At 41.7% G+C, this 18,314-nt stretch overlaps 3 protein-coding genes across 4 annotated transcripts; 2 read left to right on the top strand and 1 right to left on the bottom strand.

Annotated features, from left to right (window-relative positions):
• Positions 1-6,266, top strand: cd9a (CD9 molecule a). 2 transcript variants are annotated; one of them, XM_008283504.1, is made up of 8 exons: positions 1-148; positions 2,855-2,957; positions 3,083-3,180; positions 3,580-3,654; positions 3,913-4,014; positions 4,655-4,744; positions 5,117-5,200; positions 5,323-6,266. In XM_008283504.1, the coding sequence occupies exons 1-8, from the start codon at positions 80-82 to the stop codon at positions 5,386-5,388; spliced, it is 687 nt and encodes a 228-aa protein (XP_008281726.1). In that variant the 5' UTR covers positions 1-79; the 3' UTR covers positions 5,389-6,266. The 2 variants fall into 2 exon arrangements, with proteins under 2 accessions (XP_008281726.1, XP_008281727.1); XM_008283505.1 differs by lacking the exon at positions 1-148 and adding an exon at positions 1,650-1,788.
• A 797-nt stretch (positions 6,267-7,063) lies between these two features.
• bbs10 (Bardet-Biedl syndrome 10) lies at positions 7,064-9,683 on the bottom strand. The gene is made up of 3 exons (XM_008283503.1): positions 9,493-9,683; positions 8,430-9,389; positions 7,064-8,276 (listed from the first exon to the last, which is right to left on the bottom strand). Exons 1-3 carry the CDS (start codon positions 9,681-9,683, stop codon positions 7,460-7,462), a joined length of 1,968 nt encoding a protein of 655 aa, XP_008281725.1. The 3' UTR covers positions 7,064-7,459.
• A 4,781-nt stretch (positions 9,684-14,464) lies between these two features.
• Positions 14,465-18,090, top strand: LOC103358504 (synaptotagmin-1-like). The gene is made up of 8 exons (XM_008283502.1): positions 14,465-14,603; positions 15,528-15,715; positions 16,164-16,277; positions 16,428-16,595; positions 16,685-16,852; positions 17,166-17,283; positions 17,671-17,804; positions 17,884-18,090. The coding sequence occupies exons 1-8, from the start codon at positions 14,465-14,467 to the stop codon at positions 18,088-18,090; spliced, it is 1,236 nt and encodes a 411-aa protein (XP_008281724.1).
• The last annotated feature ends 224 nt before the right edge of the window (positions 18,091-18,314 follow it).

Raw genomic sequence — 18,314 nt, 5'->3', positions numbered from 1 at the left:
CTGACTGTTATTTAGAAGCTCCTCTCCGCTATTCTCCCGTCGGTCTGAACTGGTGATAGCGGCTCCAGTGCGATCCGCCATGGCCGCGCTGTCAGGAGGAGAGATGTGCATCAAATACCTGATGTTTGCCTTCAACCTGGTCTTCTGGGTGAGTCTGGGGGCGATAAAATGTTTTGTTCTTTTATGCCTCCTGTCTGTGTTTTATTGTGTGCCCGCGCGTGTAAACGTGTGTGAGCCCGGCGTGCACGCGCATCCGTGCGAGTGCAGGTTACTATAGTGAATGAAATTGAAATTATACGGTGTCCCAGATGCAGAATCGTGCCGAGCGCTCACGGGGGGTGTCGGTTACTTATCACAGGATGTTCTCGGTTAATGATTTATGGCACTGGCCACCACTGAACACAAAGTGTCCCAATGTTTGTGGAGACCGAGCGGGCTGGGAGAATAATCCCCAGTGGCCAAGTGACCCAGTTCTACCGCGCACTCTGGACTACACTCCGGAGTTTGCGCGCATGGCATTTTAATAATTGCAACGAGGGAGCAGGGAGGGCTTTATGGTGGTGGAGATTGTTACAGATATAATGTTAACTAAGACTTCTGCTCCGGCAAGAGTTGCTGGTGCCGGCCTGCGTGTGCGTGCCACAGTGCATGTGCGTGAATTGTGAATCTCCCATATAGGGTATTTGTATCCCACTGAGCCTGCAGGGTGTGTCTGTCCGCCTGTGTGTGATGTGTGTTTGTGTGGTTTCACATGGATGTTTTGTCCTTTTATGAACGTTTGTAATTTGTACAGCTATATATAGAGCTAAGCCCAGTCATTCATTACAGGAGAGACAGGGATTTCCCCCTCTGTGTGTTTGCTTAGCTTTTGTGTGAGAGAGAAACTATCCAAAGACAACTAATTTGCAGTATTCAGATGATTAAAGAATGATTTTAATCAGCTGATCAGTTATTGAAAATAGGAAATGATAAACAAGCAAGTCTAAAGTGTAACTCTTAATCAACAGATTTTGGTCAATACACAGGCAAGCTTGCTCAACCCCCACCATCCTCATGTAAGTGCAGATGCTTCCCATATGAGGTGGATTAAGCATGAACTGAAAATGTGACACACTTTGGTCATAGATCAGTTCATGCAGCCACAAATCACATGGCACACATATCTGATCACAGCTGAATTTGGACACAACAGACTGTGTATGTGCAGCTCTGTGTCAGTGCACCAAGAGCAGAGTTGACAAACAATAAAAGCAGAACCTGGGTGTAGGAATGGGAAGTAACAGCAACCTATTAAGTGTAGTCTCCCTCAGTTCAGACACCAGAGCAGTAAGTATGCTGCTAAGCAGGTATTTTGCTAAATGTTTTATGTCAACGTGCCCGTACAGAGCCCTCTGTGCTGCTCCCGACCAGATCATAGAGGCCTGTATGGCCGCATGACTTGAACACGGGTCGTAGTTGGAGGCACAAACTGTCTACGCACGAACGTGAAACAAAAGAGAGGAAGGAACACAGGCAGGACTTTATATCACATACACAATGGGGGTCAGTTTGTCCAATAACACTCCCACTCTTGCCACTCCCTAACTGTGTAATCAGGTGATCACACTAAGGCGTGGCACTGAAAAATGCTTTCCCTTTCCACCACCTATTGCTTTTCCTTCTTTACGGAAAGAAAACAGTTGGTAAACTGTCATAGCAGTGGACTGTGCAAACGGATTCAGCATGGCTGTCGTTGGGGGAATCAAGTGTGTGAAATATCTCATGTTTGTCTTCAACTTTTTCTTCTGGGTATGTGTACTTTACTTTTTTTAAATCACATTTTGTGATGTGTGCAAGAGATAGAGAACTTTGTGCCTCTGTGAGTAAGCTTTTTTTTTCTGGACAATAGAACATATAAGAGAAAATACACCAAATTTTGTACACAAAGAAAAACAGAATAACAGAAGAATAAACACAAAGAGCACACACAGTGGCACTCTCACACTTTGAATAAAACAGACTACCACCTTTCAGCTAAGCTCTCAAAGTTAAAAATTCACTGGTCTGTCTATACTGACAAGCCTTGAAAGTGTGTGCCTGTGTATGCACATTAGACAATACAACACAGCCCACAGACATTTACAGTCTAAAGAACAGAGTTTTGAGCTATTTTGTTCACACGCTGTGTAAAAACACTCATCAAGAAAAAAGAACAGTGCTACGAAACAGAGCACGGCTACACCTGCGTGTTGATGGATTTATGTGCTACTTTGTGCCAATATTAAAAGTTGCTGAGTAAGGTAGCGTGTGAACATACCATCTTCTCTCTTCTACTATCAGCCTCAGACACGAAAAGCGTAATATTTCGATATAAAGTAGAGTTGAGTAATAGGAATTGCTGCGGAATTAGTCATTTTTCAGCGATTAGCCATCATTAGATTGTTGCTTCCTGCAATGGGAATAGCAGTGTGTACGTAGAATAGAAATTTAGCCCTGTGCTGTCTAGACTCTAGTGTTGTTGTTGTTGTTTTTTTTCTTTTATATCAAACATGGAAGACACTTTCCTAGACTGAAATTTAAACAGAAAAACTGCAAAGATGAGACCTGACGAAGGAGTCCAGATGGGGCTTGTCAGTGCAGATTTGAAATGACAACTGGAAGCAGCTCTGAGGAGTTTTAAACCCAGACAGCAACAAGACTTTTTTTAACTGATGTTTGATGATTCGGCTGACAAGTGGGAAATACTCATAAATATGGAGAGGGCAGCTGTATTAAAGTTCTCTGAACTTCCATTACTCAACAGTGTACAGAATACATTTAGTGCTAAGTGCAGGATTTTATGTTATGTAAAAACATGTGCTCTTGTGTGTTTTAGCTTGCAGGCACTGCTGTGTTTGCTATAGGCCTGTGGCTCAAGTTAGACCAGAAGACCAAAAGCCTGTTTGAAGGATCAGACTCTCCATTTGTGTTTTACACAGGTAAGATTCGTTCAGTTTCTTGAGCAGGCATATTATCCAATATCATTTAAATAAACTTTTGATACTGAGAGCTATGTATTTGTGTAAATATGTATATATGTGTGATACACTGTATATGTGTGTAGGTGTATATATCCTGATTGGAGCCGGAGCACTAATGATGGTGGTGGGTTTTCTGGGATGTTGTGGGGCCATCCAGGAGTCGCCCTGTATGCTGGGACTGGTTCGTAACCACTTATTTTTCATGTAACTCTTGCTTGATATTTTACGAGCTCACTCAGCAGAACTTGTTATCCCATTTTAGCAAGTGTGGCTTGTGGACTGACCTTGGGCTCACTACGAAATATGAGATGTCTGCCTTCATCATTGTTTACTTACACTACAACAGTGTCAAGGCCAGAGAAGAGTCTCTACATTTCTCTGTGCCTGCTCCCTTTGCCCAACCCCTGTCTGGCCGTAATCTTCTTGTACTAAATCTCTCGGGAGGAGGAGCCTATGAAAACTGGGTTCAGCTACACTCAGCTGACCTTACATGTTCACACATGCGTGCAAAAGACATGTGCACAAGCATGCATGGAGGCAAATCATCAGCTGAGTTTAATTCTGTGCTTCCTTTTTACAGTTCTTCTTCTTCCTGCTTATCATATTTGCGGTTGAGGTAGCAGCTGGAATCTGGGGATTTTCCAACCAAAGCAAGGTAACATAAACATTAACAATTGCAACACAACCACCTCAAGGTACAACCACTTTACGTAGATATACTAAAAACACAAGAGGCAACTTCCTTAGAAAAAGTACCAGGTTGGAAAAGCACAAGCTGAAAAATGAAATAAGTTACCTATTAAACAAGACGAGTGAACTCATTTTAAAAAAGGCAAGGAAGAAACATTACATTGATGTGTGTGAATGATGTATACAATAAATATATTTCACCTGGTTTGCTGTTGTGTTGCAGGTGGTGGGTGACATCACAGCGTTCTACAGGCAGACGTACAGCAACTACAGGTCAACAAGAGATGAGCGACTAAAAGAGACACTGCGGGTGATTCAAGCCGAGGTGAGTCATATCAGACATGTTATTGAGGGACGTGACACCCAGAAGGACTTTGGCCATGTCTGCTACATTTCTGCTTCATTGTTATTTAGACTGCAATCTTTTTCTAAACTTGTCATAAAAAAAGTATTTCCAGGCGAACGCAAGACTTTTGCTTTCCGTAATGTCTATGAGTTGCAGATTCAGCAAACTATCTGAAAAGAAAAGTTCAGCATTTTTAAGAAGTTCCTGCTTTCTTTGTGAGAATTAGATGAGAGGATCGATACCACTGTAATGTCTGTATTTTGAGTGTGAAGCACACATTGTGTGGGAATTAACCTAGTTTCACACAAAGACTGGAAGAAGGTGGAACAGTGAGCCTTCAACGGACAGAAATCTTGCCTGCATATTGTGTCTTTTGTTCATTTCTGTACAAACAGAAATGCCAACAATGATTTCATATGTTAGAGGAAGTTATGTGGTTTCTTCATCAGCACATCTTCAGCTCTACTTGCATGGCAACCTCACTGTGACAGCAAGATTTCAACCACGATGTTGAACTATTCCTTTGAAGTGACTAGAAGGTTTTGTTTTTTTTTTTTCTTCCCCCCCCCCCAAGTCATCTTGTTCTCTTAATTTATGATTTTTTTTTCTCTGTTTACAGCTGAACTGTTGTGGTCCAAATGGTGGGGTCGAAGAACCTGAAAAAGACATTTGTCCCCGGGGAGAACCACTTGAGGAGCTCATTATTAAGGTACAACTTCCCTCGCATGTGTATATAAATCAGATGCCAACACAACCAGGGCCTGCAGTCAAGAGACAGAGAGCAAAAATAATATATCATATTTAAGAGACCTTTGAAAATACCTTTGACATGCTTCATCTGTGTGAGACCTGGGGGTGACCACTGTGTATTACATTCATTATCATGGTCTGGTGTGTTATAAGTTTATCAGTCTTCCCTTTGCAGACCAATTCCCTCAGCCTCCTTGCAAGTGTTACTATGGCAACAATGGTTTACTGGCGCCTGCATGCTCTAAGGCTGTCTGCTATGCGCGCCATACCACAAGTCATGTTCAGCATAGGCTTGAAGAAAGCTGAAAGAAATTGTGCTTATCTGTTGCAGAGCTGCCCTGATGCCATTGATGAGGTGTTTGACTCCAAGTTGCACATCATAGGAGGAGTTGGCATCGGCATTGGCGTTGTTATGGTGAGCGGATGACTGGTTTAACTGGAAATCATCCTCTTTTAATGTCTGCAGCTGTGGAACATGAGATAGGATACAAATCAAATAATGCTCTCTTTCTCTCTCTCTCTCTCTCGCTCTCATAGGTGTTTGGGATGATCTTTAGCATGCTCCTGTGCTGCGCCATCAGGAAGTCTCGGGAGGTGGTGTGACACCCACCTAAAGTCCTTGTTAATGTTGCATGATGTCATTCCTGGAGTCGCATGACTCTCCACTGCCAATAGAAACACTGCTTGTTCAAAGGGGGATAACCTAAGCTAAGCTGGGTGCAGATATTTCTGATTTCAAACTACATCAGTTCTAACTGTGCTGCTGACACTTGGGCCCACCTTCCTGGACTAGATAGATGCAATGTGGTTGTTAGGCCCAACTATAGAATGGGTGTCATCTGTGCTTCAGTGGCAGTGTAGTACAGAAATGTGTAATTTTGTGGCAATTTGACTAAAATTAGTGTTTGTGAACTGCTAATTATCTAAACAAAGGATCATACTATTGTATACTGATCACATTTCTATTGCTATCACTTGGGGTCACCTACTGGCAAGAACAGTCACAGTCCAGGGCCAAAAGAAAAAGGCAAACACCACCACTTCAGCACAAAACAGCAGTAGCCAACGAATACAACTCCTTTTTCTTACAACACTGAAGTAAAATCATGGTGACTAGTAGCCAACTGAATGCCGAGCTGTAAACTATGATGACTGTGGTTTTACCCAGCTTGGTATTAGAGTAGCATTTAGGTTCCTTTGTCATAATGTTGTTTCATTTCTTCCTTTACTTTCTTTAACCACCTCCTAATTTGCCCATGTTCGAAACGCCTTTTGATTTTGTTGTCATATTTTGTAAATGTCTTCTTTTTTTATTCAGTAAGATTTCTAATGTTAGCTGTTTATATGGTACACGCAGTTTGATGATGTATTTTATAATGTCCTGTTCATTTTACAGAGATTGGGTTGATTTACACCATATGCACTATGTTTCACAGAGACAAATATTATATGATGAGCCAAATAAAGTAAAATGTACTCGACTGACTTTGTATTTTATTATGGCCTGCAATCACACACACACATATCATGAGTCAAATGACGTGTAGCGCTGTAATCTTTAACTAGGCCAGGTTTCAGGTCACTTTGTAAAATGTACCACTAAGATTTCTGTTATCAAACTGATTCATAAATAACTGACTCTGCTTGGCTTGCATGATACAGGGAGCATAGAGAGGGTCAAAAGAGTGTGGGTGTTTTGATAAAACTGACAACATTCATGTTTGCTTCCATGTGCGCAATGGGGAAAAAAAACATTGTAAAAACTCTGGGCTTTCCCCCCCTTTGATATTAGCGACCATTACCGGTGACTCATGCAGAGCATAAACAGCGACAACAACTACTTTTGTTTTTGGGTTATCCCGTCACAATTACTTGGAAAATTTACGATCAAAACCAAGGACTCAGTACTTCCAGTAAACAGTAGGGTTTCTGCATGGTTGGGAGTCTCGTTAATGTCCAAATGACTCACCATTTCCCCCAAAAAGATGTGAAAATAGAGTTGGTGGTCCCTTGATTACAGCACGAGGAAGTGCACTATGATTTGGTTGTTGACAGCCGGGTGTTGCCCTCTCAAACGCCTCTCCCCCACCAAGAAGATAACACTGATTATGAAAAGGAGTGCATATATTTGTGTTGATGTGTCCATGTTATTCTGTGTGTGTGCTTTTTATGTAACCGAACGTGTAGTGGCCAGGGTACTGGGGCAGGAAATAGATAAGGGAAAGAAATTTTAGGAGGAAAAAAAAGAGGAAGCAGACCAACATCAACACACAGTAGATAAACGTTAAATTGTTTAATAACTGCACATTCCGCACTGTGCAGAGATTAACCGAGGGTTGTTTTGTGTTTTCTCTTTTACTGTTATTGCAAAAAGTAGCCTTGATTCAGAACAGAATGGTACAGAACCACCTTAGCATTTTATCAGCTCTTAAAATGCACTCCACAACAATACTCCCATGAAATATAGTTTTGTATTTCTGCAGAAGCACAAAAGGCACGTATTGTAAATATATTGCAGCAGGACAAACAAAAAAACATACCGTAGCCACAAAAACTTCTGTTGCAATCTGCATTAAAGTTCAAGTTATTCTGTGTGACTTTTGAATGGTACCTGAGTCAGTAACTACCAACAGAAAAAATGCTCATGGCTTTCATATTGGCACACAACAAAATCTCACTCCTCAGCCTCGTCCTCTGTGCTTTCCCAGGAAGTGCCGACGAGTCTTTGTGATTGTTTGTGTAAGGCAGTCTGCGTATGCAACACGGTGTCCAACCGGAGGAGACTTTTGACACACTGCAGCACAGCCAAAAGCAGCTGGTATTTACAGGAGACAGATTCAAGGCCCAAGTCCAGCATAATAACTTTTGAAGGCATGTCATCTTTTTTACAACAATGCAAGCTCACTATTCCATCCTCTAGAGGACCTTCACTCTGCATGTGGCTTGCTTTGTGCTCTTGCTTATAGACAAGGTCAAAACGATTTGAAACAAAACTCATGACCCTGGTTCGAGTGTGCAGGAAACGTCGAGGACTGTGGGAGTAAATTTGTTGGGGCACGCTTAATAAGGCGTTGGCCAAAAGCTGGGAAACAGGGACACCAATATTTGCGTCATTCGAATCTGAGCAACTGCGTCTATGTTGCTGGAGGGCGTGGTTTAAGAGAAACTCAAATGTCCCACCTGCAGGTATCATGCAACCTGGCTGTAGCACACACTTATGGAGAGGATGTAAATTGAAGGATGGGTATTTGGTGCTGTCTGTCAGATTGTCTGTAAATGAAGATGTGCATTTCGGTGATTGCAAGGTTCTCTTTGATGCTGTAGTTGTAGACGCACGCATGGGCTCCCAAGTTGTAAGCAGCATGAGAATGGCATCACGAATTGCACATGCGTACTGGTCAGTTTGTCCTTCCCCTGGGCCACAAATGATGAGACTACAGGGTTTGGCCATGACCCTTTCTTCTGAATCATAGAAAGTCATGTGGACATACCTGTTAAAGAGAAAAAGATGTCTGTTAACCACACCTGATGATAAAAACCTCAGTGATCAAAGTCTGCAGATTATAGGTCTGTATAATCCACAGGAATTCTTTGTATGCAATATGTGGCTTTGTATGAGTGAGAAGACAGGCATGTTTTCATACCTGTGGGCTCCCAGCAGTATTGGTCGGCAAAAAGTCAGCGTAGCAATGTGCTCTGGTTCAATTCTCCAGCAGTCTGAGGTAGGTCTGGCCCCACTTAACTGGGCAAAGACAGACAGCTCATCTTCACTAACACACTCAACGAAGCACATCTCTGCCTGTGTGGCTAAGGCCAGGACTGCAGCAGACTGTTTCACTGCAGACAGAACCACAGAGACACCCAAAGACTTCAGGTTTGCAATGACGCACTCTAGTGACCTTTCCGTCCATGCACTGAAGTGCACAATACTTCTTTCCTCCGTCACTCCAAAACCCACCTCAAGCACGTCTCCTGTGTGGAGCAGTTTTGGCTGCAGGTCCTCAGTGACAACTACAGCTTTAATTGGCTGGTGGTCAGTCTGAGGGCATGGTGTAGCAAAGTCCCTGTGAATCACCTGCCCCTCAATCAAACGTGAGGAGCTAATAGGGAAGCCTGACACAGGCGTATGCAGCGCAGGGAAATTGTCATTTAAAAACTGAAGTGCAAAGGAGGGCAGGCCATTTGTAAACTTCCAACGATTGAGCAGTTCACATGTGAGCTCACTAACAAAGTCACAGTGTACGTAACCAAGACGTGTATGAAAAAACGACGCTAGTAGCTTTTGAACATAGTGATTGTTTGTATGAGCTGCTGACTGTGTTTTTGCAGTAAAATCCTCCCACGAAACCGAGCATCCATAAGGGGCCACTTCCATGGCAATGAGATCATCCAGCTCCTTCAATGCAAATGCTAGCAGTTTGTCAGCCAAGTGTCTGGCAGTGGTAGCCTCTGCTGCTTCCAGGGAGTTATAAGAATGAGACACATGAGGCTCCTTGCTGGCTGTTGTGTGAATCATCCGTAGTAATGACGCCAGCAGTAGGATAAAGGTCTTGGATCCATCGCCTGTTACTGTGCTGTGCTTCCAGACACACTCCACCACCATCCTAATATAAAAATAAAAACACACACACACACAAATGCATCACTAGAGAACTGTAAGTAGATTAAGGGTTGTGATAGTGATAAGTAAATGTCTGCTGTGCCAACCTTGCCAGTGGATGCTCCAGGTGCAGTGCTCTGAGAATACGTGTCCCACTGCGGCTCAACATCGCCTGTCCTGTGTCTCGGGTGAACAGCACCTGTCCTCCTTCAGGGCCAAAACTGCGAAGGATGACTGCTTCCAGGACACCCACTGTCTGTAGGACATGTTTCAGGTGGAGATGCTCCAATGGCAGCATCCTAACTCCCTTGAATGTACACACCCTGAAAAAGAGAGGAAGCAAAACTTTTAACTGCCAGTACGTAATATACTTAAACAACATATACTCACCCTGGCTTTTTAATTGTTGTTTATACATGAGTCATCTTAACAAGTCATTAATTGGATTTAGCATCACAAGTAGTGTCTGAAAATAAGATGATGGCGGATCAAACACAGTCAAATGCAACTTTTGAAAACATTTAAACATTAAACATCTGTGATCACCGGACTCTCAAATGTCTACTAGAGGATAGACAGACAAGTGACTACAGCACAGATCTTTACAGGTCAAGCAGCTGTACAGTTGGAAGACACGGAATGCTGGCAGGCCGTGTGTTAATTAAGGGATCTTGGATTTCTTGGCTGACAGTTGGCCTAGTGGCTTCGATAAGGAATTAGAGCAGTCGTTGGAGCAGAAACAATGAAGGGTAGATGTTAAGTGTGGCTGAAGAAGGCTGAAGGTGTTCAAACATGCCATGTGCTATCAGTGGGTCAGTTACACAAAACACATTTTCTGCCTCAAACCCCATTATCCCAGCTGTGTAGACACAGCATTGTCTCTTAGACTTATCTGTAAGTTAAGGGGAGGTAGTGGAAACAAGATAAACATTTTTTTTGTTAGTTTTAAGTCTACATACTGGGACAGTGCAGCTGTAAATTACATTACATTAAACTAACCCTCTCGTTTTCTGTTTTTTGTTCTGGTTTTTAAACCTGTAAAAACCTCTATGTAATCGTGCATACTACACAAGCCCTGAGATCTTAGGAGGCAGCACTGAACCATAACAGTACACTCCCACAGCAGCCAGAAAGCTCGCAGTATATTTCAGTCGGAGTGAATGTGAGGTTTGTCCGTGGACAGTTAATGCTACTACCAGTCGGTCGTCAGTGTTTAATCTGTTGAAGTCTTGTCATGTGCTGTGCTCTTCCTCTGTCATTATCTGGTCATTAAACTCATAAATAAGCAATAAGCAACTAATTTCAGTTTAACTTAACTAATGGGCAAACTCGATTATAATCCCTTCGGCTAGCTACGTTAGCATCTTCTAGCTAAGTAGCTAGCCGTATCAACGCGCTCAACACACGCAAGCTTATTTTTCAAGGAGCACTAAATAATACTTAAAAACAATATCCTGGCCTCAGAAAAGGGCATAATAACCCCTTTCTTTAAAAGTGATTTAATCTGACAGGACTCACCTCCAGCCCAACAGGAACGCTCTCCTGCGTCGCCTAGAGACGAGTCTTCTTCTGTGGTTCATGTGCTTCAGGTCAGAAGCGACTGCTGCCACCTGGCGTCTGACAAGCAGCACTGCTACTCAAGTAATTACAAGTAACTGAGCAGTGATTTTTATTACTTGTATTGATATATTTAGGTGCTCTACAGGTGATAACAGATATCAACATGAAACATCCCAAGTCCAGTACTTAGAATAAGATTTTTTTTAGGTATTATATATATCTAAACCCTCCTAACCTGCATTCATTTCCAGAGTAGAAATCTGAATACTAGGTGAAGTCAGGTAAAAAAAAAAAAAAGTTTCATTTTCCTGTATAATTGTCAAGTAGTCAGCTTGTATGGAGGGAATCTCATTTTATTACATCATAAATCAGAAAATACAGTTGAGATACAGGAGGGGAAAAGAAGAAAAAAAAATCAATCTTCTTCCTGTTTTTAGAAATCAAATCTTTTATAATAAATCAGGCTATGAATGATATATGAACAAACCCTTCAGCAAAACCTTCAGAATAAAGAAATAAAACCAAAAGGCTGCTATTGAAGTGGAGATTTCTGGCTCAGAGCATGAGAGAAAAAACTCATATCAAGAAAATAGCTTTTAAAGATATGTATTGTAACTAAAACTTACTGATACACAAAGTGCTGTAAAACAAACACTAAAATACGTATTTTGGATGTTTTCTTTACTTTAGTCTCACTAGTATTTATCTGTAGTATCTTGCTGTAATATATCTATTTTGACGTTTACGTAACATATATTTGTAATTATTGTGATGTGAACAAGGGCTTACTGCATGTATAAGTGGATGATAGTTTGGATGTCCACATGAATAATTGGTCTGTGTACTCACCTTGTAGTTATGACGCAGTGCTGATTGGTGTAAAACATTTGCAGCCCAGTAGGTCTTCAAAACGATGATATGTCACTGTAAAGCAAGACGTAAATAATTAAGTTAATGACTGCTGAAATTTAGTTAGTGGCTTAATTTTTTCAGGGTTATTGTGCTATTTTGCTGGCTCGCTATCACACCGTCATTTCTTATTAAGAATGCCAGTGTCAATGTTATTATTGCTACTTCTTTTCTTACTTGTTAATTTTCACAAGTCAAAATGTCATGTAAATGAAATGCAAATGAAAATCAGTTTTTTTTTTGTCCATTAAATTCTCTCTCCTTCAGTAGAGTCCGTCTGCAGACATTTATCATCCTTATCTGAGTTTAGACTGTGCCGAAAATAAAGAAATACCCCACTTCTAAGTTAAAATAACTGTTGTAAAAATGTTTGTCAAATGAAGTACTCAGAGTGCATATTTCTATACATCATGAGCAGAGGTTATGTCGAGCTCCGTCTTCCTCACCCATCCCCTCCCCCGCCAACCCCTCTGTTTCCCTCTGTCTCATCCCTCCTTCTGTACAGTATCTGTGGAACCTCAAGGTGAACTAGGCGGGGCCGGAACCTGATCTCTGTGTTGCTGCAGAAACCACATCCTAAGTTTCTAAATCAGGCAACATCATCTATACATAGACAATATGAGACAGTTCTGCAGCTCCTGCCAGATGTACGCACACAAACACACACACATACAGAGCTGTCCACTCTGAATGTAAATGTCCTCTATTGCTGAACTCTCAGTATGCTAACGAGCCTTTAAAAAGCCATGTCACTTCGCTAATGAATATGCATCAGCGGCCCGGTGAGGGTGACCTGTAGGGATGGGACAGAGGTCACGAGAGGTGGGGCGTCAGGAAGAAGGACCGGCGCTCCCGTGAGACCTGAATGGACAAAAAAGAACACATTCACCCCAAGACATAACACACCCACACACAAACAGGGAATCGACACAAGATGACTGAGCTGCAGCTTCACCTATACCAACCCCAACCCTATCGGGTCCCACCCTCTCTCTCGTTCTCTCTCGATCCAGCTCTCGCACACCTGCACTGCTCTTCCTGATGTCTAAGAACTGGTGGGACACAAAAACAAAAGGGGCAACGTGCTGATACTTACCTTACCTCACCGTTTCCCTCCGCCTCTTTGGTCATCTTTTCTCCTCCTCCACCACTTCTCTGTAAGGAAAAAGGAGTACCTGTGAGTCCGAATATTGCAGCCGGGACGTGTGATTACAGGTATGTTTTCTGGATTAAATTTTCCTCTTTGTTTCATCATTTAAAACAGCTTTAATGAATTTCTATCTAAACTGTGCTGAGGGAAAATTAACAGTGTACAAACTCAAGGATGCACAAAAGATTACAAAAAAATATGAATAATTAAGTCTGAGCAGTTCATTGTATTGTTAACTGGATAAACAACACGATGACCATGATTAATTTAGTAATCCTGAATTCCTGTTTGAGTGATTTTCTTTTCACTCAATTAAAAATATTAAAAACAGTTGTACAGAGGGTGAGAAATTCAATGTCAAGCTGAAAACAAGGCTGTTTTTTTTCTAATAGTGCCTTACACGTGGCATTTTAGACACATAAAGCCTTTATCTCACAGTGATAGTAAATGAAATACAGTATATTGTGCATGTATTATGATGCATTAGATCCTGCATATGTGATGTGTGCAGTGTTGGTTCAGGTGCATCATTCATCTCATTATCCTACTGCAGTGTTTCTATCTGTCTAATCTATCTTTTTACTATTTATTTACTTTTTTCCTCACACTGTCTCAAAAGCACATTACAATCTAAAATCATGCTTAAAACACAAGTTAAGAATATCCCTATCAGAGCACTGCCCGTATTACATATGCTGTTTGGCATCACTGCTCCTGTTTGCTCCTGCAGCTGTTAAGTGTATCAGCGGTGGTTTTTTGTTTGAGCCTATCTTTTCAGACAAAACCGGTGTACAATCCAGAAAATGCAGACATAAACCCAGATCAGTGTCTGCTTGGGTGTTTGATCCTTATCTGCTGATTCAGCCCCAGATACTCAATACCAGTAATGTCTGCAGAATAGAAACTAACATGCCAAAACATTTTCACACTTAGAGTCACATTTTGGCAATGGAACTTTCCTCTCATTAAGTTTGTTTGCCTGCACTAAACTTGACCTTGGCATATAATTCTCACCTCTGGCAGCTCAGTATGGAACAGCAGAGGTCCACGCGTGACGCCTCAACTCCCCCCGCCTCACCCCGCACCTCACTGTCAGCAGGTTTGGCAGAGGCAGCAGCTTTCATATCCTGTGTTCAAGTGTTATTGCCAGGCCAGCAGAAAGAAGAGAAGTCATTTGACACTGATGGTCATTTGGAGTCTATAAGCACATTATTGCTTCAAATGTCTGATCAATAGAATTTATGAAAACTCTGCTTTTTTTTTGTGTCGGGAGTGTTTAGGTGGTTTGTTTGGATGGATCTTCAAATGAAATTCTTGTATTTGCATCTGTAACTTATTTTGTTTTGGTTGAAGTGTGATGTTCTGTATATTCTAAATGTTGTGATTCTTTTATTGGCTGAGCTATCCCTTTTCTGTATCTCTGCCAGTTAAATTCTGAATCCACTGTGACTCCTGCAACAATGACTGGGATCCGTCGAGCTGCCCCGAGCACCTCATCCGTCCCTACGAATTTGCCAAATGCAACAGCCACACCGGGCCAAAAGCAATCTGGGGGCCAGAGTCCCAACAAGTTCATGAATGAACTACACCACATCCACAGTGAGTTAGAACTTCATGTCACATTAAAAGTCTTGACACTTAACTGGGACACACATCCAAGCACAGGAGCCAGAGGACAATTTAGGTGTAATCATGTAAGTGAGGGAGCTAATGTTATTTTATACTATACATGGGAATTTGGGGAATAACTGGATGACTGCTCCGTCTTGTTAATGAAATGTGATTGAGGCCGCAACTCACACAGTGTCGAGATATTCGAAAGGCGCAATATTTAAAATCTACAAGATTTGAAGTTGGTTGAAGGAATCTGTTTCTGAATGGAGAACGGTCAAACTGCTTATGCCCAAACAAGCATTTGCTCTAAAGGGACAAATATACCACATTAAAACTGCATACAAGATGGTAGAAGCACCTTATCTGTTTGTTTGCCCTTGTGTAGAAATATTCCATTTCATTGTTTTGATTTTTTGGCTGCATTTCAGACCAAGCAGCACTGCCCCCTGATATGTGCATGTATAATATACTGGCAGATCAAAACTGCAAGCCATAAAGAATCTTGGATTTGAATATGTCCCTTGACGTCAGAGTTCTACATAATTTTACTGATGCTTAACGACAAACAGAATACACAGAAGATGGACAAATGATAACACCTTACAGCATATTGTAATCCAGTACTACACCACCACAACATACTACAATATATTTGCCAAAAATACCAGAGTACCGACTTGGATTGTGCTGCATTTCCCAGTGTACCTGATGTTTTGTTCACTTTGTGTATATATGAATCAGACAGCATAGAAAAAGTTGTGTTTTCTCTACTATTTATTCTAAAACTAGTTTGGGGGGAGTTTTAGGGATAACGTCTGGAACACTGAGTTCAAGCGGCTGACTAGAAGTGTGTGTAAAATATTTATGCATCGTCAATGTGTGTGTGTGTGTGTTTTTGTGGATTCGCAGTGCCATCATGGGCTGTTGCTGCACTTTGCATCGTGAGCTTGTGTGTGGTGCTGTCGTGCGCTGTGTGTGTGTGGAAAAAGTGCTTGAAAAAGAAGGACAAGGACAAAGAAAAAGAAAAGGACAAGAAACAGGGAAAAGAGAAGAGCAAGGGAGGTTTTGACACTGAAATGGAAGGAGGTTACAATGAGGTAAGCTGCACACACACACACAGACACACACACACTGACGCCTGCTGCAGACGCATTGTCCTTGCAATGTATCATGGTCCTGACATCCGGGTCACCCAGGACTAGTAAAACTGTCAGGGCACATTAAGACTAATGGATGTCTTGCACATCCCTTATGTTATAGTAAAACTTGAGGTGTAAAATAAGTTGTTTACGAGGGTTGGACTGTCTTCAAGGATGCCTGTCACATTTATACAAACTGTCACTGTAAAATCTGCCTGCCCCTTTTAAACAAAAAAATAAATGTTCGACTGTAGGATTGTTGTGTCTGGCTGTGTAATGCTACACAAAACATTGCTGTGACATTGGACAAATTGCTGCTGCATAATTTGTCAGGCACATTAGTTATGATGCGTTTTTCTTTTTTTTTTTAAACTTGCATTTGATGTGTGTTTATGTGTGTGTGCAGCCCCTAAAAGACAAACTAAACAAAGAAACAGATCTGTCAGATAATGAGCCCAAGGAGGATGAGAAGCTGGGCCGACTACATTTCTCATTAGATTACAACTTCACAGATAATACGGTGAGCTGCTGCAATTCAGTCTGACATGTTTTTTTTTTTTCCTTCCATCTGCCAACTCTAAAATGTCACATTTTCATACTTCTCTTTTTTTCTGTCAATTAGCCAGATTCACTTTTCTCTCTATTACTTTCCTCTGCTGTCACATTCTAGCTGGTGGTAGGCATCCTGCAGGCTGCAGAGCTTCCTGCGATGGATGTGGGAGGCAGTTCTGACCCTTACGTTAAACTCTATCTGCTACCGGACAAAAAGAAGAAGTTTGAAACCAAAGTTCATAGGAAGACTCTGGAACCCAACTTCAATGAAACTTTCACTTTTAAGGTAAATAAACACAAATACCGTTACTCATCCACATTTGGGTAACTATCTGCATACAACATGTTTCAAATGACCATGTTTGATTTGTGTAGGTAGCGTACACTGAGCTGGGCGGGAAGACACTGGTGATGACTGTGTACGACTTTGACCGCTTCTCAAAGCACGACGCCATCGGAGCTGTGAAGATACCGATGAGCAGCGTGGACTTCAGCCAGTCTCTGCAGGAGTGGAGGGATCTGCAGAAGGCAGAGAAGGAGGAGGTGTGAGCAAACTGACAGTGAGGGAAAGAAGTTGAACCTAAACAGAGACGCACAAGTCAAATGATTTTCAAAAACACTTTGTCCTTTAAATTTGTTTCTTTGCATTCCACAATGTGTTTCTGGGAACAAGGAGACTGCTGCTTCATGTTTGAGTTAAATCAAATACTTTCTTGTGATGATATGTAAACTATATTTCAAAGCCAGGAATCTGTCTCTGAGTTAACCTGCAACATCTTGAGACATTTCCTAAATTTAGGATTCATGATTCAAGATATTAGACGTGTTTCCAATTCCTTCTTTTTCTGTGTATCAGAGCGAGCGGCTTGGAGACATATGTTTGTCCTTGAGGTATGTGCCTACTGCAGGGAAGCTGACAGTGGTGATTCTGGAAGCCAAAAACCTGAAGAAAATGGATGTTGGTGGATTATCAGGTGAGCCCAGCAGCGATTTAAGCTCCTTGTCAATGTCCTCTTACTAAAATGCTGGAGATTTCTTAGTATACACAACTTCTGTGTCAGTCCATTGACTTTTTTTTGATAATTTTAAACATCTAAAGTAAAAACAAATAGAAATATGTTTCAGTATGTGTCGTAATATCACAAACTGCACCCTAATACCCCAGGTTTGTTAGCACTTGTTGATCTATTTAAGTGTTATAATTACCTTTAAAGTGGCGAGTCCAATTTCAAGCAGGTTCTATTTAAGGAAAATTGAGAGCTACTACAATAGATGTTGTGTTTCACTGATGGAGTTATTGCATCGGTGCCAGACTGTTGGTCTGCTGCTCTGACATAAAACCTCCCTGTTCTCACTACCAGACCCGTATGCGAAGATCCACTTAATGCAGAATGGGAAAAGACTCAAGAAAAAGAAAACAACGATAAAGAAAAACACTTTGAACCCTTACTACAACGAATCTTTCAGCTTTGAAGTACCATGTGAACAGATAGAGGTACATATATTTGTTCATGCGCATATGTATAAGTGGACACAAGCACAAGAAATTCACTGGTTGTGTATTTCATTTGTAGAAGGTGCAGGTAGCAGTGACCGTCCTGGATTATGATAAGATTGGGAAGAACGACGCCATTGGGAAGGTGCTGCTGGGCGGTAACAGCACCGGGACCGAGCAGCGCCACTGGTCAGACATGCTGGCGAACCCTCGGCGGCCAATAGCTCAGTGGCACAGCCTCAAACCGGAGGATGAAGTCAACGCATTAATTTCCAACAAGAAGTAAAGCCGTGACCCCAGTCGGCAATGAAACCCAGCATTTACCTCAACTGCTTCCACTTTATGTTCCTACTTCTCCCCTAATTCCCCTTGAAAAAAAACGTTAAGCTACTTAACTGAGTAAATGTACCCAGTGATACTCTGCTTCACCCTTGACAGTATCCAAGTCACTACTACAGACTGTAAGCTTTCTTCCCCCAGTAACTCTCAGCTCCTGCTTCTACCTTAACT

This window comes from Stegastes partitus, unplaced genomic scaffold, assembly GCF_000690725.1.
Source record: "Stegastes partitus isolate 25-593 unplaced genomic scaffold, Stegastes_partitus-1.0.2 Scaffold315, whole genome shotgun sequence".
In the NCBI taxonomy this organism is placed as follows: Eukaryota; Metazoa; Chordata; class Actinopteri; family Pomacentridae; genus Stegastes; species Stegastes partitus.
The sequence above is the reverse complement of the archived record's forward strand: the minus strand, read 5'-3'. Positions and strand labels throughout refer to the sequence as shown.